Genomic DNA, 21,125 nt, shown 5'->3' on the forward strand with positions numbered 1-21,125 from the left:
CACCCTCCACTCACCCCTTCCTTCACAGACCTGAACCAGAAAACACAGCATCTCTCCCACCTATCAGTGAAGACTAAGCAGAAACCATTCACCTGTGTGTTCGTTTGCTCATTCTGCAACAATTTTTGGAGTGCTCAGTCCAGAAACCACATAGATGAGCAACACACATCCTCTGGCCTCAAGCTTATATTCAGTAGCTTGCCTGAGATAGAATGTTTGCAAACTTCAAATTTTTAGAGAGAGCATTATTATTGCCATTTTATAGAACAGGAATCGGGCTCACACAGTGAGGTGAGCTGAGCGCTGTGAAGCAGCTAGTAAGCGGCATAGCTGGGTGAAGTCATAGCTGCCTGCCTCCCAGCCCAGTGCTCTTTCTTCTATATCAGGCAGCCACTGGGATGAGTGTAGCCTAAGCCCTGCTTCCCCAGGCCCACACAGATGCCTGGACCCCACAAGGCAGTGCTTCTCAAATGATGTGTACTGAAGGATCAGCTTGGGTTTTTACTCAGTGTGTCGTGGGCTGATACTTTTGTGAAACTCAATAAACGTGAGTTGCTAGAAAAACAGTCACATGCTTGGTAGTCCTGAAAATGTCAGCCTGCTATAAACGGGTCTAAAGGCTTACCCTCTATTTCTGTCCTTATCTTCTCCTGGACCAGTAAGACCCAGCTCAGGGAGCAGCAGGGATTTGCAGACCAGGCTGGGAACACATTTACCTTAAATCCCAGCACCCGCACCCACACCCACACCCACGCACAGAGACTCCAGCCTGGGAAAGTAATCCCTGGGGAGCAGGGCCTTTCTCGTGTCTACAATGCACAGGGAAGAGGGATGTGGTATGAGATCCCACCTCTGTGTCCCAATCCACCCTCCTCCTGGTTCCAGCGTGGATCCTGAGTAGAGAAAGCAGGATACAGGTGGGAGGAGGGCTTGGGGGCCTGAAGACCAGATCCAGTGGGACTGAGGCTTGAAGACAGAAAGGATGCCCCTCTACCTGCTCTGGAACCCACTTTGACCAGCCCTCCCCAGCCTCGCACCATCCTCTGTCCTGGGTGGGGAGGTTCAGAAGCATGCTCGGAGAGAGCCTTCAGAAAGGGAGGCCCTCTGCAGCAGAAGGAATAGTGGCATTTCCTGGGAATTCCACCTGGTTACCTCCGGGCACTTCTGGGTTCCCTGGGCTGGAAGAAAGGGAGGATAGGAGTCACGGACTGTCTTGCCTCACTCTCTACTTCTTTTCCCCACCCCACCCCAGAAACCCAGACAAGGGCATCCAGTTCTTGATCTCTCGAGGCTTCATCCCCGACACCCCCATTGGAGTGGCCCATTTCCTGCTCCAGCGTAAGGGCCTGAGCCGCCAGATGATCGGCGAGTTCCTGGGCAACAGCAAGAAGCAGTTCAACCGCGATGTGCTCGAGTGAGTGCCCGCCTCCGGGCTCCGCCCCGCCCTCCTAGCCCACTCTACACTCCAGGATCTCCTGGATGGCCTGGGACCTCAGCTAGGGAAGAACACAGGGCAAGACAGGACCTCTTTAGTCTGGGTGGATTCCCAGAAGTCCTGGCTCCAGTCCTAGGGGCTTCCTGATTGGTCGAAGGAGCCAGGAGCCCCATGATCCTTAGCCAATCACTTGCTTCCTCTCCAGTTATCCTGCAGCTTACTGAGCCAGGGTGCTCCTCCCACAGGCACTGGGGATGAGGATGGGGCTGGGGGTGGGGCTAGCACAGAAATAGTCCAGGGAGACCAAAAGGCAAGAGAGTGAAACTGGAAGAGGGCTGTGTCAGTGCGGAGCCATCTCCTCCTGGGGGACTGACCCCTCAGCATTGCCTGCTGCCTGTCCAGCCCCCCAGCTCCTGAGCGTCCGCTTCATATAGTGGAGGAACCATGGGGCAGGAAAGGAAGGGGTTAGGGTTTTTAGAGCCAGAAAGTACATTTGATGTTGTGTAAGTCATGTCGCTAAGTCATGTCCGACTCTTTTGAGATCCTACAGACTGTAGCCTGCCAGACTCCTCTGCCCATGGGATTTTCCAGGCGAGAATAGTGGAGTGGGTTGCCATTTTCTTCTCCAGGGGATCTTCCCAACCCAGGGATCGAACCCCCGTCTTCTGCTTGGCAGGCAGATTCTTTACCACTGAGCCACCAGAAACTAAGATTGCGTAAAGATAGATTGACCACCAAGATCACACAATCAAAAAATTGTTTTAAAGTCCAATAGATGAGGTATTTGGTGGGGAGTGAGGGGGCTGCCTTGGTTCAAGCTCAACTTCGTGGGTATGATGCTGTGGGTAAGTAGGTGAGCCTCACAGCAGGGGCAGATTTCCTGGGGCTCAGGAGCAGGACCTTGGAGCCACCTCGCCTCTCCAAAGAGGGGGTGAGGCCCTGTGAAGTCTGCCCTGGACCCCTGCCTCCCCTCCTGACTCTCTCCATGCTCCTCCTCTCTTCTGCTGGCTCCCTGAACTCACTTTCTCTCCAAAGTCACCCCTCTGTAGTCACCCACTTCTCTCCCACCCCCTTGTCCTTGGGCACACTCAGCAGAAGTGTTTCCCCAGGGGTCCTGGGAGAACCCCCTCCTCCTATACTTGTTCTTGGAGCAGCAAAGGCCCACCACAGAGGGCTAGGGCTCCTGCTCCAGGTTTAGAAGCAAGAGGGTCACTGTCAGTATCCTTGGCTTGGGAAGATCCCCTGGAGAAGGGAAAGGCTATCCACTCCAGTATTCTGGCCTGGAGAATTCTATGGACTGTATGTATAGTCCATGGGGTTGCAAAGAGTTGGACATGACTGAGCGAATTTCACTTCACTTCATTTCCTGTGAACTCTTAGTTGCAGCATATGGAATCTAGTTCCCTGACTAGGGATCGAACCCTGGCTCTCTGCACTGGGGGCTCCGAGTCAGCCACTGAACCCCCAGGGAAGTCCTGACTTGGCTTCTGTTTGTGGAGCAGCCTTGGTGCTGTGTCTTGGGACAGCCTCTGCCCTCCGGCCATGGCCTATGTTTCCATACCCAGAGAGTGGAGGCGTTGGGCTACGAGGGGAGGTCAGCTGGCCTTAGGAATCCCGTTCACCTTCCTAAATCCACGATGGGGTAGATGTGACCTGAGTGCAGTCAGAAGAGAGGGAGGGGGGACCCATCCGAGGGACGCTGAGATCCCTGATGGCCCTCTCCTCTCTCTGACTCGGTGGCTCTGGACCGTTGGTTGTCCCTCCTGGTGCCCAAACCCACAGATGCACTTGCTTCCCTTCCCCCTCAGGGGACGCTTTGAGGAACTGCGCAAGAGGAGAAAGAGCCAGTTTCCTGTCTCTTTCCTCTCCTGTTTTCCTTCTGGTTCATCTCTCCGGCCTTATCATTTGCCTTTGTCCCCTTTCCACTGATGAGCAAGTAGAGCTGCCACATCCGATGGCTTCATTCTTTCCAGCTGCCCCACGACCTGGGGGACAACCTGGCTTTGTGCCTCTACTCTGGGGTAGCGCTGGCAGCTTCACTTCCAGGCCCTGACTGCCTCGTCTGTTCTCTTCCACCTTTCCAGTTCTCATGTGGCCTGGCCCCAGAATTCTAACCTGCTTCCCATCCCCCTACCCACCCCCTCTCAGCTCCCCCCAACCCCCAGCCTGCACTTCAGGGAACACATGGTTTTTCTCCAGCCCAGGTTGTGCTGAACAGCACATGGAAAACTTAATTGCCCATCCTCCCCGGGAGACTGAGTGTGTGGGCTGGAGACTCAGACCAGCTGCTATGCGGGAGGGACACAGGGCTGGGAACTGGGCTGGCTGCTGGATGGGCTCAGGCTTAGATGATGGGGCAGTGGGGAGAGAGGAGAAATGGCTGGACCTGAGAGGCCAGCTCTGACTCCTGCTCTGCTTCTAATAGGCTCTAGCTTTTGCACGTCACTTCTGCTCCAGGCCTCAGCTTCCTCACCTGCAAAGAGAGTGGGCTGGGCTGTGTGAGCTTGGATCCCTCCAAGCACCTCCAGTGAATCTATCATCTTCCCCAATCCTTAGTGTGCTTTTAACACCTTGGCATCATGCAAAATCTTCTGCCCTAAAGTGTGCTTTGTCACCATGCCAGAGCCACCCAGAGGGACACTCAGGGGAGCAGGATGGCCATTCACCACTCATTCACCAAATATTGAGTGCCTACTGTATGTAGGGAACCAAGGCTGAGCTGGGTATCCAATGTGTGTGTATGTGTGTGTGTATAGTAAGGGGAAGAACAGGAATGGCTTCAAGGAAGATACAGACCCAGGTGTCAATAGGAAGAGATGAGAGGAGGAATGTGGAAAGAGAGGCGAAGGGCCCAGGAGCCTCCAGTGGGCACTGTGGGCTTGGGGAGGGTGGAGAGCAGAGCCGAGCCCGGATTCTGCCCCAGTGAATGCCCCCCGCCCCAGTGAATGTCCCCCACCCCACGTGCTTTGTTCTGCAGCCATGCAGACCCTGGGCTCCGAGGCCCTGGCACACTCAGCCAGCACGTGGCAGCTCCTCCCCCAAGTCTGCATCACCCGGATGCCTGGTTTGTCCCCTGCAAGGTGCCCGGAGAGGACAAGAGGACGGAGAGGCAGGAAGAGGCAGGCACTGGCGGGGCAGCCAGGCACGGGGAGTTCTGGCATCTCCCTGCTGCTCAAGCCAGCATCCCCTGCCCCTTTCTTCCCCCCACAAGAGGAAACACATAAGCGACAGTCACCCAGTGCCGTTTTGGTTTTGTCCTGGCCGGGAAGGCTTCACTGGGATTCCGCACTGCTCCCTGCCCCCACCCATGACATTCAGCCTGTCGCATCCATTCCGTACAAAGCTGTTTGCTGAATAAAAGACATAAATCACCCCTCCCCTTGGAGACTGAGACAGCCCAAGCCACCGCACTCTCCAAGATACAGCCAGACAGGAAGGGGAGAGGCGGTGAGGGAGAGGGCCTGGGAGGAGGGCGGATAGGGTGAAAGGAGGGGCCCCACACCAGATAGAATCTGCCCCTGAAGCTGATCTGCATTTGAGCATCACAGAGGTGCTGATATTTGCCTCCAAAATCAGGCCCTCGGTGCTGTCAAAAGCTGACCTCTCTTTACATCCCTTTCTGTGCTAGTCCATGAAAGCCCCATTCCAAGAAGGGATGTGTCCAACCAGGCTTTACTGAATAATAATAGAAGGCATTCTGAGCTCAAAGGGCCATGTCCATTCCCGTGTTTACCTGGGAAGGTTTTGGATTTTGGCTCTCTTTTTTTAGGAGAAACCAGCCTCAAGTTTGTCATTTGTCAAATGGGGATAATAGAACCAGTCATATGAATTAAATTTTAAAATGGATATGAAGTGCTTAACTCGGTGCCTGATGCTTAGTAAATTCTTTTAAAATGTCAGCTATTTCTGTTACTGTATTTTCTATTCAAAACCACAGGACATAAAAAGAAGCCCAGGGCATTAGACCTCCTCTCTCCTCACTCCCCCATGGCCCCTCCCCTAACACAGGGAAACCTCTGACTCCTCAGGGCAGGTCTCAGTCCCACTGCTGGGGAAGGGAGGAGCCACCCCTAGCCTGGAGGAAGCCCCCCGCTGGTGTTGAGAAGGAAGGGCAGTGGGAGCCTGAGGGCAGTGGGGGTCGGAATTCTTGGGGGGCTGAAAGTGCTTCCCTCTCTGTTTTCACATGGCTGGGAAATTTGGCTCTGCTCTATTTCCTTCCTGAAGTGTTCGCTTCAGCAGGTTTGAAGGCCAGTGGATGGGGGGGCTGTTGCATGTGGGTTTTCAGCGGCCACCCTCCTGGCTCGTGTGATCGCCGCGCACGTGGATGGCATCTGTCCGTTCCACGGAGATGCAGAGGAGGCGGTTTGGGGGTTGAGCGGTCCCGGGGGGCAGGGTGGGAGAGAAAGTTTCCCTGGGGGATTCCTTCTTGCACTGCGTCTGCCCCGTTCTCTGTTAGATACTGGAGTAGGACGTTTCAGTCAGATTTCATTATTTCATTTCCGTGGAAATGTGTTGACCAGCGTGTAACAGATTTGTTCTTCTTCGGGGACACTCAGAAATGAAGACAGATTGTCTGTCAAACTCAACAGGCTGGAAGGCGCTGGCCTCTCTTCGCTGGGAAGGGCCGACTCTAGAAGGTCCTGGGCGTTGTCTGCCTGTAGCTTCTGATGGGTTGTCTTGCTGCTTAGGAGATCCACAGGCAAGGGGAGAGCAGGCTGGCACCCATGCCCACCCTGGTGGGTCTGGAAGGGGATGGAGAGAGGCTGGGGCAGACATGGATAGGTGGCTTTGTGTGGCTCTGAAAACTTGATGCTGTTCCCACTCAGAGGGATGGAAGGAGAAGGTCTCTTCTAACAGGGGTGTCAGGGTTTTATGACCTTGAGCCCTCACCTCTCCAGTGCCCTTTTCTCCACCCTTGCCTACACACACACACACACACACACACACACACACACACACACACACGGATGAGAGAGTCTCCTTAACAGTTAACAGTCACTGGCATTTCAGAATCACTCACTCCTGTACATGGAGACCCTGGAACTCCAAGTTCAAGAGTGGAATGAACTCCAAGTCCAGAGTTGAGACTGCCTTTGGCTTGGTCACAGGTACATGGAGATTGGGCTTTTATAAAAAAAATGAATAAACCCAGCGCCCACTCCTTTCCTGAGCCCTCCAGTCCTAGCTCCAGAGGGGTCTCTCTCAATCCTGTGTGATAACTCAGGGGTGGCTGACACTAGCTACTCAGTGCAAGGGGACTTCCTGGAGGGGCATCCTGGGTGTCACACCCGCCCGGGGGTTTCTCAGGAGGGCCATCTGTGAGAGAGTGGGCAGCTCACGTGTGTCAAATGTGTATCGTGTGCCAGCAGGCATGGCTCCAAGACGCTTATGTGCAGAGCCACATTTTTCCTTCCCAGCAGCGCTGTGAGGCGAATGCTGGAGTCTGCACCCAGTCAAGGAACTGAGTACCAGAGAAGGTGGGTTGCTTGCCCACAGAGCTGAGCAGCCGCTGAGATCTGAAGCCGGGCAGAATGGTCCACAGCCTGAGCCCTTAGCTCTGCACCTTCCTGCCTTCTGCTCCATCCCAACAGGCGTCTGGTCCAGATGTCTCTACTGTGCATGTCAGACCCCAGTTTTGAATGGTGGTGCTGAGAAGCGCCTTGGACGGTCAGTTAGTCCAGCCCCCTCATTTTCCCCAGGCAGGGACTGAGGCCTGAGAGAAGAAACGTCTAGTGCCCTGGCCAAAATCAGGTGCTCTTCCCATGTATGTGCTAAGTCACTCAGTCTGTTCAACTCTATGTGACCCCGTGGACTGTAGCCTGCCAGATCCTCCGTCCGTGGTGTTCTCTAGGCAAGAACGCTGGAGTGGGTTGCCATGCTCTCCTCCAGGGGATCTTCCCAACCCAGGGCTCAAACCCGCATCTCTTGTGTCTCCTGCATTGGCAGGTGGGTTCTTTACCACTAGCGCCCCCGGAGAAGCCCCTCCCATCCCTGATGCACCTTTATTTGCTGGCCCTGGCCCTCTCATCTAGGAAGAAAGCAGAGTTGAGGAACTGGTCCACAAACCTCCATCGGTCTGAGCTGACTCGGTTTCCTCTGTCTGACGGACTATGTTGTAAACAGTTGATGGACTATTGTAAACTGGTGATGGACTTTCGGGCAGAGTTAATTGGTGATGATGACAAGGGTGTTTATAGCTCTGCTAGCAGAAACTCCAGATCTGCTTAACCACCAGGCACATCAGCTCTGATTTGGTCCCTAACGAGAACTCTCATTTCCTTTTTAAAAATGTATTTGTGTATATATACATATACCGTCTGAGTCACCAGATATATATATATAGGTTTCCCTGGTGGCTCAGATGGTAAAGAAACTGCCTGCTATGTGGGAGACCTGGGTTCGACCCCTGGGTTGGGAAGATCCCCTGGAGGAGGATGTGGCAACCCACTCAGTATTCTCGCCTGGGAAATCCCATGGGCAGAGGAGACTGGCAGGCTACAGTCCACAGGGGCACAAAGAGTGGGACACGACTGAGCAACTAAACACATACACACACGTGTATGCTTTTATTGAAGTACAGTTGATTTACAAGGTTGTGCCAATCTTTGCTGTACAGCAAGGTGACTCAGTTATATAGACATTCTTTTATATATCCTTTTCCATTATGGTTTGTCACGGGATATTGAGTATAATTCCCTGTGCTATACAGTAGGACCTTGTTGGTTATCCATTCTAAATGTAATAGTTGTGACTACCAACCCTAAACTCCCAGTCTATCCCTCCCTCCCCCACCCCTCAGCAACTGCAAGTCGGGAACTCTTTGTTTCTTATACTGTGTTATAAACTGAGAGCTTTACATACATCGTCTCTTCTAAAACCCATAACCCCACCTGCCCACTGGTAGGTTGCAGGGATTACCTGTAACTAGGTGTTACAGGGTTAGCTCCATTCTAGAGATGAGAAAAGTGAGGCCCAGTGAGGCTAAGTGACTAGAACCTAATAGTTGTATGGTGGAAGTGAAGTGAAGTGAAATTTGCTCAGTAGTATCCAACTCTTTGTGACCCCTTGGACTATAGCCCACCAGGCTCCTCTATCCATGGGGATTCTCCAGGCAAGAATACTGGACCGGGTTGCTGTTGCCATGCCCTCCTCCAGGGGATCTTCCCGACTAAGGGACTGAACCCAGGTCTTCCGCATTGCAGGCAGATTCTTTACCAGCTGAGCCACAAGGGAAGCCCAAGAAGACCGATGTGGGTAGCATATCCCTTCTCCAGGGGATCTTCCCGACTGAGGAATTGAACTGGGGTCTCCAGCGTTGTAGATGGATTCTTTACCAACTGAGCTACCAGGGAAGCCTAAGATTCAAACCCAAGGGTGCCTGACATCAAGGGCCTGATCTCTTCCCGACCCACCCCTGTCATCAGCACAGAGCATGAGTCTCAAACAGCAGCAGCCCCTGAGAACTTGTTAGCAATGTCAGTTCTCATACTCTAGCCCAGAGCCCCGGAATCAGAAACCCTGGGGTGGTGCCCAGCCTCCTGCTTGCTGATCAGCCTGCCAGGTGGTTCTGGTGAGCCCTCCAGTTTGAGAACCACTGGGTGGGGCTGCCAGCCCAGCAAAAGGAAAGTGGCCTCAGCCTCCTCACCGACTCCCGATTTGTGGGGCAGGTTCAAGGTGCGTCCGCAGCCATCCCCTCTGAGGCCCTCAAACGGGATTTTCGTTCTTGCTGTGTCGTCACCAGGGACCCTGGCAGGCCCTCCTGTGTCAGCCTCCTCCAGCTTTGTTTTGTTGGCCATGTCACCCTTTTGCGGAAGGCCCTGACCTTTGGTTAGGCATGTTATCAGTTCCGACTAACGAAAATAACTCTGTGGCGGATGGGGATATTTTTAATTGAATTGTATGAGACAAGAACTGCAGAAATAACACCCGGGTTCCTCCAGCTCGTGGTGGTGGGTGGTTTCATTTTCCATCCTAATCTTGAAACTGGCCCGGCTCTGCCTGGAGCAGAGTCCCATGTGGGCAGCACACACCTCTCCCAGCCTCAGCCCAGCCTCAGCTTCCAGGGCTTCACAGTCTCTTCTGACCAATTAAACATCCCTGCTGCCATCATCACCTATTCTCAGCTCTCATCCAGTGCCTTTGTCTGCCAGACACTGTCTTGCTGTCGTTAAAAAAAAAAAAATAGTGGAGATGACAACATTCATTTTGATCACAGTTGTGTACGACGCTTCGTTTTCCTGCAACGCAGACTGACGCCATGCATGGATCAGTGCTAATGAGTAATTTTATGCAAGGTTGTACCTGTTTATACAGATGCAGGGAGCGTCTGTGTTTATGCTTCCCCAGCCCCTGCAAGGGGCTTGCCACATCTCTGCAGAAACTCACAGGAAGGAGGGCACCTCCCCCGCTTTCCCCGACCCAACTGCAAGCACCACCAGGATTACCCCCTGTTAGCAGCACCTTGCCAGGCAGGTCCAGACATCTCCCTGGGAGCAGCCTCATCAGGGCCAGCTGGCCAGGTTCTCATCACTCCCTGGCCTGCAAAGGCAGCCGAACAATGGGAAGTGTGTGCATTCCACACTGCTTCACTGCCCACGGTCTGGAATCCACCAGCCCTTCCCTTGGCAGCCGTGTCCAGAGGTCAGGTCCAGCTGATCTGGGCCACCAGGTCAAGACCCCAGCCACAGGGCTCCTTCTCCAGCTGACCTCTCCTCCAGCTCATGGCCCCAGTCGTTCTCCAGGTTCATCCTGTCACTCACTCATTCATCCACCCCAGGAATGTTTATTGAGTTCAGATATCCGCTAGGAATGCAGAAATCGACTCTGGAGATCTGGGAGCGTGTGGCCTGGTGGGAGACACAGCAGAGGGACCACGGAGGTCGAGGAAGACTCTCCAAGAGATGGACATCTAGACGCAGACCTGGAGGTCGGGGGTGGGCTGCAGGACGAAGGAGCAGCCTGGGTGAATGAACACGCAATGATTGGAGAGCGAGGCTGCAGGACAGAGCCAGGATACCGCAGGGGTGGGGCGACTGGGAGTCACCAGGGCTGTGCTTTGCCGGGGAACTCGGGTTTCACACAGGGGGTGTGGGAAGCCTTGGAAAAATTATAAGCAGAGGCGTGAGTGACAGCGCCGTGGATGTCCTAGAAGTGTTCTTCCGGAAGATGGTTTGGAGGCATGGAGGCTAGTCCAGAGGCTACTGAAGTCACAGTTGTGGTGAGATGCTGAGGCCCTGAACCTCAGCAGAGGCCGTGGGGAGGGGAGAGGTGGGCGGAGCCCTGAGGCAGGGAGAGGCAGCTGACCAGAGTGGGCGGGAACAGAGGCTGCCGATCTCAGGAAGAGCCTCCTGGGCTACTGAGAATTCAGGATGCGTGGTCTTTGCTTCAGACCCACTGGAGTACTTTGTCCAGGTTATACTAAATAAACACGTTTATACTTTCAGCTTTGAGAAGAGAGAGATGCCGGGTGTGGGGACATTTTATCTGAAGAATTCCTCAAACCAGACATTATCAAATATTTACTCAGGCCAACTTAAAATATTAAATACTTGGTAAAACATAGAAGATGTACACCCTGACTTTCCTGCAAGAGTTGCTAACACAGCCTGTGGCCTGGTGAAGGCTGCCCAGGGACTGACTCCCGCCCTCAGCAGCCTCCTCTGTGTGTAGGGCACCGTTATTTAACATGGCCTCTTATGAACCCTGTAGATCAACCAAGTGAATCCTTGTCCCCCCTCCCCCAGTTATTCCTTTAGGATGTCTCTCAGATTCTGAGCTGGCCTGGTCCGTTCAGGTCCGTTCGCTTTGTTCCGATTTAGCCCCATCTCTCGCCTGGCCCTCTGCAGGTGCATCCTGACAGCCCCTGCTTCTCTATTGCTCCTGCCCTTCCCTGTACATTCATTCTCCCCCAACACCAGAAAAACCATCATCAAACAAACTGGATTTGTCAATCCTCTGATAGTACCCTTCTATTTCTTTCCCCTGTGTTCAGGAAACCCCCTCCTCTCTCTGCATCCTGTGGGAACTAAGATAGGGCAACATGGGGCGGGTGTGGGGTGACCAGGACGGAGGAAAGCGGAGTGGCACGTGTGTGCGGGAAAGAACACGTCAGCTCCACGCGGGAGCCTCTGCGGCCCTCGGGGGCGTCAGGCCTGCTGCTTAGTTGGGCCCAGATTCCTGCCCTGATGCTCATGATCCTAAGGACAGGGTGCCCCAGGAGGGCAAGGCCAGATGCGCTGGGGGCCAGGAGGTTAAGCTGACTTGTCACTTGTTTGGGGGTGGGCAGTCTGCTCGGCTACAAATGCTCAGACACTGGAGGGGTGGTGTAAGAGGAGACGGAAAGCAGGGAGAAAGCCAGGCCCCTGACAGGCCTTGGAGAGGACAGGAGAGGAAACTGTTCACCTTTTAAACCTCTGACTTCTGGATGCTCAGGGGCTGAGACAAGAGGCCCTGGGATTTGGAGGCGGGAGGTCTGGACTCAGCATCCTCTTAGCCGGAGGCCTTGGATTGCTGGCCTCCACCCTGGGCCCCAGGTTCTGGCAGTGGGAGGAGGACCCTCGGCCAGCACCTTGCAGGGCTGTCTGGGAGGGGAGGCAGGGGTGAGGAGGTCCTCCTGGGTGAGACCCTGGCATGGGTAAGTCCCTCTGGTTGGTTTCAGACCCCCAAATCTCACCTTTCCTTCAGGGAGGGGTTGTCTAGCCAGCAGGGGGGCTTTGTCCCCCTCCCCAGCTCTGGCTGGTGGAGGGAGGTGTGCCCCACCGCCCTCATAGCCCTCTCCCCTCCTGGCCTCAGCTGCGTGGTAGACGAGATGGACTTCTCTGCCATGGAGCTGGACGAGGCCTTGCGAAAGTTCCAGGCCCATATCCGCGTGCAGGGCGAGGCCCAGAAGGTGGAGCGGCTCATAGAGGCCTTCAGGTGGGTCCTCCCCAGCCCTCACATACGCTGGGCGTTGGGGAAGTACGGGGCTGCCAGCCGGGGGCAGGAGTCCCCCACACACCCAGGGAATGGAGGAAGCAGCCTGGGCTCTGAGCTGAGGACCGGAGTCCCTAGAGGGCTGTTTGGGGTTTGGGTTGGGGAGGGTGGGAGGGTGGCAGAAGGGGAGGAAAGAAGCAGGCAGACCTCTGGGGTTCTCTGAGCTGGACCAGCATCTGGCCTCCAGGTGGCCTGGTGACACTTCGTGTGTCCCCATCGACCAGCGGGATTTTACTGAGCATCAGTCTGAGGCTGGTACTGGTCGGGGGTTTGGTGCCTGGGATCTTTGGGTGCGTGACACCTGCCCCGTCCCCTCAGTGGGAATGGGGGCCAAAGTGTGGGGATGGGGAGCCGCCCGGGCCTAAGCACACACTCAGAAAATCGGACATGCTCCCGAGCGCCCCCCTCTCCGGAGTGTGGGGAAGGCAGGGCCCTCACGCCCCTCGCGTGCCCCCACCGCAGCCAGCGTTACTGCATGTGCAACCCCGAGGTGGTGCAGCAGTTCCACAACCCGGACACCATCTTCATCCTGGCCTTCGCCATCATCCTGCTCAACACCGACATGTACAGCCCCAACATCAAGCCGGACCGCAAGATGATGCTGGAGGACTTCATCCGGAACCTGCGAGGTAGGGGGGCAGTGGGGCGGGAGCGCTGCTCAGAGTCGTTCCGGGAGTCTCAGACCCCCACGGAAGGCTGTCACCCCGGTGGTCAAGGGCACTGGAACTGCTGTCTGGGCCCAGGAGGTTGCTAGCATGCCGGGCATCGGGGGAGTCCTTCCTGCTCTGAGTTTCATTATTGTGTGCCTTCTTTGGCTCTTTCTTCACCCATTATGCTGGGAACTAGTTTCTTCCTTTTATTAATAGTCCAGAAACACATGCCTCCGAAATATTGCATCTAAGCATTTCCCCTGTCCTCTTTGTCTGGACTCTGTTCCTGGAACTCCTGTTTTCAGATGTTAGACCTCCCCGTCTGAGCCTCTGACGACAACTTGCTGCCTGCCATCCTTGTCTTCTTGTTTGACTTTCTTGAAGATGGCCCTCAGCTTTCTCTTTCAGATCTCCTGCTTAACTTCTCATTCCTGCTGGCATCGTTTTCATTCCCAAGAACTCTTTTCTGCTAAGTGTTGCTCTTCAGATCATTTGGTTCCTGTTTTGTAGAAGCAATATCTTATGTTTTCACGTGTTTGTTTGTTTCGGGTTCTCCTTGCTTTCTTCTAAGTTCCTTTTTCAGTTTTTCCCGTACTTTTCCTCTCTCGTGTTGGAGACTTTCCATACACAGTTGATGAAACTTGGTTGTCCATCCGCATTTCGCAGTGAGCCACTAAAAGGCTGATTAAAACTCCAAGTGTGCGTGGGGTTGCCAACTGGTGGGCCTTCTCATGTCGACATTTCATTAAGCTGTTTCACGGGGAGAAGTGACGGCAATGTCTTTAGATATTTTCCCCTGTGCTGCTCAATCCCTCAGAAGAGAAATGTCCAATCTGTGGCCCAGAGGGGGTGAGTCTCTCTGCCAACACTGAGAGCTTTGTGGGAAGTGGGCTCACGGGGGTCTCCTAATACACAGACACCAGCTCCATCCCCCAGTTTTCAGCACAGACTCTCACTCTTGGTTGCGCTGTGTCAGTCGCTCAGTCGTGTCCGACTCTTCGCAGTCCCATGGACTGTAGCCCCCACGGCTCCGCTGTCCGTAGGATTTCCCAGGTAAGAATACTGGAGTGGCTTGCCATTTCCTTCTCCAACTGGTTGTGCTTGGGGTCCACCAGCCCAGAGCTCCTGGTTCATCCCTTCCAAAGAGTGAAGGCTTGGAGTGGAGGAAGGGGTGGGGATGTCTAACGGCCTTTTATTCTAATTTTCAACTGATCTTCCTATTTCGAGCCCTCCTTCACCTCCAGGGCTCTGCCAGCTCCAGAGCCCTTGGAGGTTCTGAGCCTTCTCATCCCTCTGCTGGTTTCCGTTTCCACTTTCCCAGGTTTGCGGATCCATGTGCTCATTCACCCACTTTCAGGTCCCCTGGTGCCCCTGCCTCTTCCTCCGTCTCTGCCGATTCCTTTTTCCGGGGCGTTCGGAAGGAGCAGAGGTGTGCAACCTGCCATCTCTACCTGGGAGCCCCGTGTGCTCTGTCCCTGCCCTGCTCCTCTTGGCCGCAGCCTGGTTTCTTTCAGGGGCCCTGGGGAGTGCTTCTTGGTTCATCAGCCCCACTCAGAACCAAGCTCAGATGTGGAAGACACAGGGTCAATCCAGAGAGTCGCTCATAGACGGTGTAATGTCCTCTCGACACTTAAGAAAACTGCTTGGAGAGCACTTGCCCAAGATGTTTCATTTTTCATTTTTCCCCCTTGAAAAGAGGAGTGTATAATCGTTAAAAGAAGATTTAGAAAAAGTAGAAAGAAGATTTTGTTTATTGCTTCTGTTTCTACCTCCCGGGGAAAGTTGTTTTCATGTTGGTGTGCTTCCTGCTGGTGCTTTTTGTCACCAGAGTCTGATCATTACCATGAAGTGGGAGATGGGTGGTGGTCTTGTTACCACATCACTGCGGGGGCTGCCCTGCTCTCCTTCACTTAATGTCCCACCCCTCCCTGTGCTCCCAGCAAGGAGGGGATCTTCTCACCTTCTGACAACTAATCCCTGAGCTCCCTGTGGAGGGGAGGGGAGGGCCTGAAAGAGACAAGACAGCAGACGGGCAGTGCCCTCATGGCGGGGCCAGAGCGGGAGATGCTAGGAGGAGCAAAGGCAGGAGCCTGGAGGCTGTGATCGGAGATGAGGAGGAGGCCTGGGAGGCAGGAGCCAAGACTGGCTGTGGGGCACCTGGAGGTGGGGCTGGGACACGTGCTGAGCCCTCGTACAGTGGGTGCTCTGGCCAGGGAGGCCGTCTCTGATTTAGCAGGGATGTGGAGCCAACCACTGAAGGCTTTGGAGCAGGGACAGGGCCCAATCAAGGCCACCCTTGGGGAGCATCACTCAGGTAGCGGGCTTCCCCTCTCTGGCTCCAGCCCCTGACCGCCCTGACCCCATCCCTTCTCCACTCCTCATCCCTAGGTGTGGATGATGGTGCCGACATCCCCAGGGAGCTGGTGGTCGGCATCTACGAGAGGATTCAGCAGAAGGAGCTCAAGTCCAATGAGGACCACGTCACGTACGTCACCAAAGTGGAGAAGTCCATCGTGGGCATGAAGACTGTAAGTGCCCACTGTAGGGTCACAGTGCTCAGCTGGCAGGGGGCTGGAGGGGTGGAAGTGGAAGGGGTGAGGGATCATTTGCCCCCAACCTCGGGCCACAGAGCCCATGTCTCCAGCTCCTTCCCTTTCTTCCTTTCTTTCTTGCACCCTCTTCCTTCCACCTGCCTATCTCCTCATCGCTTAACCAGCTCCTGCAGTGGGAGGGGTGGAACTGAGGTGCTGGGAAAGACTGTCCAGGCTCTTGGGTTGAAGCCTCTGGGAGGCCAGATAAGGAGGTTGGGGTGGAACAGACCCTGGGCATCCTAGATGATCTACTGAAAAGAAGGAAGGACATGGGCTAAAGCAGACTCTCGATGTGCGGTCTCAAACCCTTGGGGTGCCCCTGAGCTGTGGCCCTGGGTCACAGTTTGCTCCAAGATTGCAGTGGTTTTTAAGGGCAGTCCTCTCGAGGTGTCCACAGAAGCTCCGTATACCACAGACGTAAAGGTCTGGCCTCCATCTCTAACCCTGATCTCTCTGGTTCCTCCTCCCCAGTGGCTTGCTCAGGGGGCAGTTTGGGGACCTTTCTGGAGGCTCTGTGCTGGGCCCCTCCACCCACTCATGCGAGGTCAGCCTTTCCTGGCTAGAACCCTTCATGCTGAAGTCGCAGCCTCTGTCAGGCTTGCGGATGCCCCCCAGGAGCTGGTTCACACACTAGAGCAGGTTCCAAGTGTCCCTGGGACCCCCTCCCCGCCTTGCACACTTGTGTCTGGGTGTGCAGTAGAGAGAAGCACAGCCCAGAATATGGGGGTGCCCTCGAGGAGGCCTTGGAGGGAGAGGGGTGCACAGTGATGGGACTTGAATGATCCAGAGGCTCTTCTTCTTTTAATGTTTCTTTATTTTTGGCCGTGCTGGGTCTTTGGTGCTGCGGGGGCCTTTCTCTAGTTGTGGGAGCAGGGCTGCTCTTTGTCGTGGAGCCTGGATTCTAGGGTGTGTGGGCTTTGGTAGGTTCAGTGCATGAGCTTAATTGCTCTGCAACCTGTGGGATCTTCCCAGACCAGGGATCAAACCTGTGTCCCCTGAGTTGGCAGGTGGATTCTTTACCACTGACCCACCAAGGAAGCCCGGAGACTCTATTCAATGTCCTTTCTCTGCCTTTTATCCTCTTACTTCTCCCAGCATCATGAACCCCTCTTGCCCAGCCCTGATCCCCAAGGAGCACGAGGAAGGGGCGAGAGCCCTGGGGGAGGAGAGGGGAGGTTCAGGGTCAAACCGGGCCTGCATCTGCTCCTCTGGAAGCTGGTGCTGGGGGGTGATGGCCGCGACCATGGGCCGCTCCCCCCGCTGAGCACTGTGTGCCCCCGCCCAGGTTCTCTCTGTGCCGCACCGCCGCCTGGTCTGCTGCAGCCGACTCTTCGAGGTGACGGATGTGAACAAGCTGCAGAAGCAGGCCGCACACCAGAGGGAGGTGTTCCTGTTCAACGACCTGCTGGTGGTGAGCCAGGAGCTGAGCAGGGAGGGGCTCAGGGACCCCCCCCCCCACCCCTCCGCCGCCACAGGGTGCTGCACACCCAGTGGCCGATTTCCACAGCCTGGGGCGCGAGGTGGCCAGGGCAGACAGGATCATTCCTGCTCTGTAGATTATGAAGCCAAGGCACAGAGAGCTTATCTGCTTGGGGTTCCCGGTCCTGGTGGGAATGGAGTAGGTCCCAGAGCGTCTGCCTCCCCGTCATGACGAGAAACCTGGGGCTGCAGGGTACAGGGCTGCACGTCCGTCTGTCCCACAGCCTGGGAGGTGCAGGGGGTCTGAGAGCGGCCGGCACTGTCCCCGGGTCCAGGGGAATGCTGGCGTGTGTGTGTGTGTGTGTGTGTGTGTGCGCCCGCACGTGCGTGTGCATGTCTATACATCTATGGGGCATTCAACCTTCGCTCTTTGAACACAGAGCATGTGTGCCAAGTCTCTTCAGTTATGTCTGACTCTCTGCGACCCCGTGGACTGTAGCCCAGCAGGCTTCTCTGACCATGGGATCCTCCAGGCAAGAATACTGGAGTGGGTTTCCATGCCCTCCTTCAGGGGTCTTCCTGATCCAGGGATCGAACCTGAGTCTCTTATGTCTGCTGTGTTGGTAGGTGGGCTCTTTACCACTAGCGCTACCTGGGAGGCCCTTTGAACACAGGCATCCATACAATGACTAGTGAGTGTCAGTTGTGTCCCAGGCATTGTTCTAAGTGCTAGAAAGCAGGGGTCTACAGGATCTGATCTGTCTCCTCTCCATCCCCCGCCACCCTCTCCATCCATGACTCATCCCGGCACTGCCTCTAACCTTGTCCCACATCTGATGATCACACCCGAGGTCCACCTCCAAAGAGCAGCGGAGTCAACCCACCCACCCATGGGACTCATCTCGCTCCACGCCTCACCTCCATCCCCACCCCCTGACCCACCAGCTGTCTCCCAAGGCCGGGTTCCTTCTGTCTCAGACCCTGACTTTGCTGCTCATCGTCTGCTTGAAAAGCTCCCAGACCTTGCATGACCCCCCACTCCCCTCATTCAGTGCAGAGGTCCCCCACCTCAAAGGTGGCCTGCCCACTCACTGTCCAGTCCTTACACTACTTCATCCTCCAAACACATACCGGGGACTTCCCTGGCGGTCCAGTGGTTGAGACGCTGCCCCGTTAAGAAAAAAAGTACCAGTTTCTGCCGTCACCTGTGTATGCGTTTCTTCACTGCCTTTCAGCTTGTTATGCGTTAATGGGCTGACCCATTGATTGACTTATGGATCCCGAGGGTCCTCCTCCCGCAACCCCGGCATCCTGAGGCCGAGATGTTTCTTCTTTCATTTTGTTTTTGTTAGAAATGGTGGTCGGGAAGGGGTCTCTAAGGAGGCCGTATTTGAGTCAAGCTCTAAGTGAGGAGGGGCTTCCCAGGTGGCGCTAGTGGTAAAGAACCCGCCTGCCAACACAGGAGACTTAAGAGAGCCGGGTGCCATCCCTGGGATGGGAAGATTCCCCTGGGTAAGGGCATGGCATGGTAAGGACTCTTGCCTGGAGACGTCCATGGACAGAGGAGCCTGGCAGGCCTCAGTCCGTGGGTTCGCAAAGAGTCAGACACAACTGAAAGAGCTTAGCACAGCACTAAGTGAGGAGAGTAGCCGACTGTGCTGGAAGCTGCAAGGAAATGGTGCAGAGACCCACAGTGGGACCCACCCGCCCTGTTCAAGCCACAGAAAGGACGGCTTGGCCTGAGCAGAGCAGGGAGCAGACGAGGTGGGGGTTACACACCAGGCCGGGAGTCCGGGCTGGCTGTTAGATGCCGTGGGAAGGGTTGCTAGACGGTTTCATGCAGTATATCGTGCATATACGTATGTGTGCATGCATCTGTGTATACGTGTGTGTCAATGTGTCCTGAGTGTGTAAGTCTGTGTCACGTGTGTATGTGTGTGTGAATGTATCCTAAGTGTATAATTCTGCCTGGGCGTGCTTGTCCTTTTCTGTGTGTTCACTTGTGTTCACCAGGGCCCCTGGGTGTCTGCCCATCCAGGTGTGTGAGGCATGTTTATCACACGAGTGCACACCCGTCAGTGCACGTCTCTCTCCCTCTCTTGGACAGATTCTCAAACTCTGCCCCAAGAAGAAGAGCTCCTCCACGTACACCTTCTGCAGGTCCGTGGGCCTGCTGGGCATGCAGTTCCACCTCTTTGAGAACGAGTGTAAGTCTGTCGCCTGTGGCTGTGGCCGGGGCTGGGGGAGGGCCCAGGCCTCCGCTGCGGCTGCTCAAGGCCCGTGGCGGCTGGGGTCTGGCTTCCAGATTACTCTCATGGCATCACCCTGGTGACCCCGCTCTCGGGCTCCGAGAAGAAGCAGGTGCTGCATTTCTGCGCCCTGGGCTTGGACGAGATGCAGAAGTTTGTGGAAGACCTGAAGGAGTCCATCGCCGAGGTGACAGAGCTGGAGCAGATCCGGATAGAGTGTAAGGACACGTCACCCCAGGCTCCGGGGTGGCCTGGCTCCGGGAGCAGGGTCGCTCGTAGACAGACACCCCTCTGTGGAGTGAGTGTGGGTGAGCAAGGCCCCTCTGCCTTCCCGAGCCCTCCGCCCCCTGCCCCGCTGCGCCATCACGGCTGATGGAGGCTTCACAGTTAAACCGAGGTACGCAAGGGTGTGTGCACATGTAGCCAGGCTGTGGGGCTCCCTGTGGGCCCCTCGGCCACAGAACTTCACTGGGTTTGAGCCGGACCAGGGAGCGAGCTGGCCTTAAAGACAGGCATGCGCACCAAGGCGTCCCAGGCAGATTCTGACCCAGTCTCCCTGGACAGCCTCCTCCCTCATCCAGTTCAGATTCCCACATCACAGCTGGTTGTTTCTCATCTTTCATGCCTTTTAACCTGTAAGGGTCCTCACACTTAATTTTGTCATAACGTCGTCTTCCTGAAGAGTCCCGGCTGGCTTTCTGGCCGTCCGTCGCCTTGGAGCCATCTTTCTGTCCTCCAAGGAGTGCCTATTCTCAGTTGCTCTCACTGCTGTCGCTCAGGCCTTGTAGACAATCTCAGAGCCGCTTCATCCATCTGGGTGGTTTACCGGTGGCTTATGGGTTCAACACAAGAGCAGTGCCAACTTGCGGTCTCTGCCCATATGCACGCTTTCCTGTCAAGAAGCATTGCGGCAGCGTCAGAGAGCCTTTGAAGGAAAATTAAATAAGAATGGATTCAGAAACTCCAACAGAAAATAAAAAGAGACTCCAGGTCTGCCTTGCATGGCCACTTAGTTGAAAAGTAGTTCTAAATTGGTCTAAACCCCTTAGGCAGGAGGAAAGGCAGTGGGAGCTTTGAGCAGGGTGCCAGTGCGCCAGGCGATGATGTCTCACGAGCATCCTTGGAGCACCTACTGTGTGCCTGGCAGCTTGTTTAGGTGTGCCCAGAGGGAGGCTGCAAGGACTCACGGCTTTACGGAAAACGAGACAGAGCAGTTAAGGGATGTGTCTAAAGTGCATATTAGAAGCAGACGACCCGACAGTTGCACTGGAGTCTGATTCTGAGGTTCACGTAATTTCCTGTCTGAAAATGAGAGGCTAGTTTCTGTCTCTAATTTCCTAAGACAGCAATGAAATCAGGTTAAAACAAAAAACTCTCCCAACCAGCGCGTATAACTTAACTCATTAATGCCTGGTGCAGGGAGGGTGTAAATCCCCTTTCTGCTGTAGGTGAGCAGTGTGACTTAAGGGGCATAACAGACTCTTTCCAATGCCATCTTAGCTGTTGGTCTAGAACATTCTCAAGGACACACCCTCACCTTGTCAGAATGTCAGAATGTCCCAGATGCAGCTGGAGAGCCCAGCACCCAAGGCAGGCACCAGCCTGGCTGCGCATGGCCACTTTCCCCATCAGCCTGGGAGGAGTGTATCTGCCCCTCTGAGAACAAAGGGGTCAATAGCGCCAGGATCTGGGTGCTAAGGGTGAATATCCTCTCCTGCTGTCCAGAGGTTGAGGGAAGCGGGGGAGGGCTCACATCTGCTCCTGCTCTTCTGACAGAGAGTAAGGGAAGAAAGCTGAGCAAAGAGGAGGG

The 21,125-nt window shown here is 55.1% G+C and overlaps 1 protein-coding gene across 10 annotated transcripts in view; it reads left to right on the forward strand.

Moving 5' to 3' along the window:
• IQSEC3 (IQ motif and Sec7 domain ArfGEF 3) overlaps positions 1-21,125 on the forward strand; it is an 88,426-nt gene that overhangs the window by 56,184 nt on the left and 11,117 nt on the right. For all 10 annotated transcript variants that reach the window (XM_042247660.2, XM_042247661.2, XM_027968015.3 and 7 more), the window contains exons 5-11: positions 1,253-1,414; positions 12,227-12,349; positions 12,869-13,035; positions 15,445-15,584; positions 16,933-17,058; positions 19,174-19,273; positions 19,372-19,533. In XM_042247660.2, the coding sequence (XP_042103594.1) occupies positions 1,253-1,414; positions 12,227-12,349; positions 12,869-13,035; positions 15,445-15,584; positions 16,933-17,058; positions 19,174-19,273; positions 19,372-19,533 (980 nt within the window). The remainder of the gene's footprint in view (positions 1-1,252; positions 1,415-12,226; positions 12,350-12,868; positions 13,036-15,444; positions 15,585-16,932; positions 17,059-19,173; positions 19,274-19,371; positions 19,534-21,125) is intronic.

This window comes from Ovis aries, chromosome 3, assembly GCF_016772045.2.
Source record: "Ovis aries strain OAR_USU_Benz2616 breed Rambouillet chromosome 3, ARS-UI_Ramb_v3.0, whole genome shotgun sequence".
In the NCBI taxonomy this organism is placed as follows: Eukaryota; Metazoa; Chordata; class Mammalia; order Artiodactyla; family Bovidae; genus Ovis; species Ovis aries.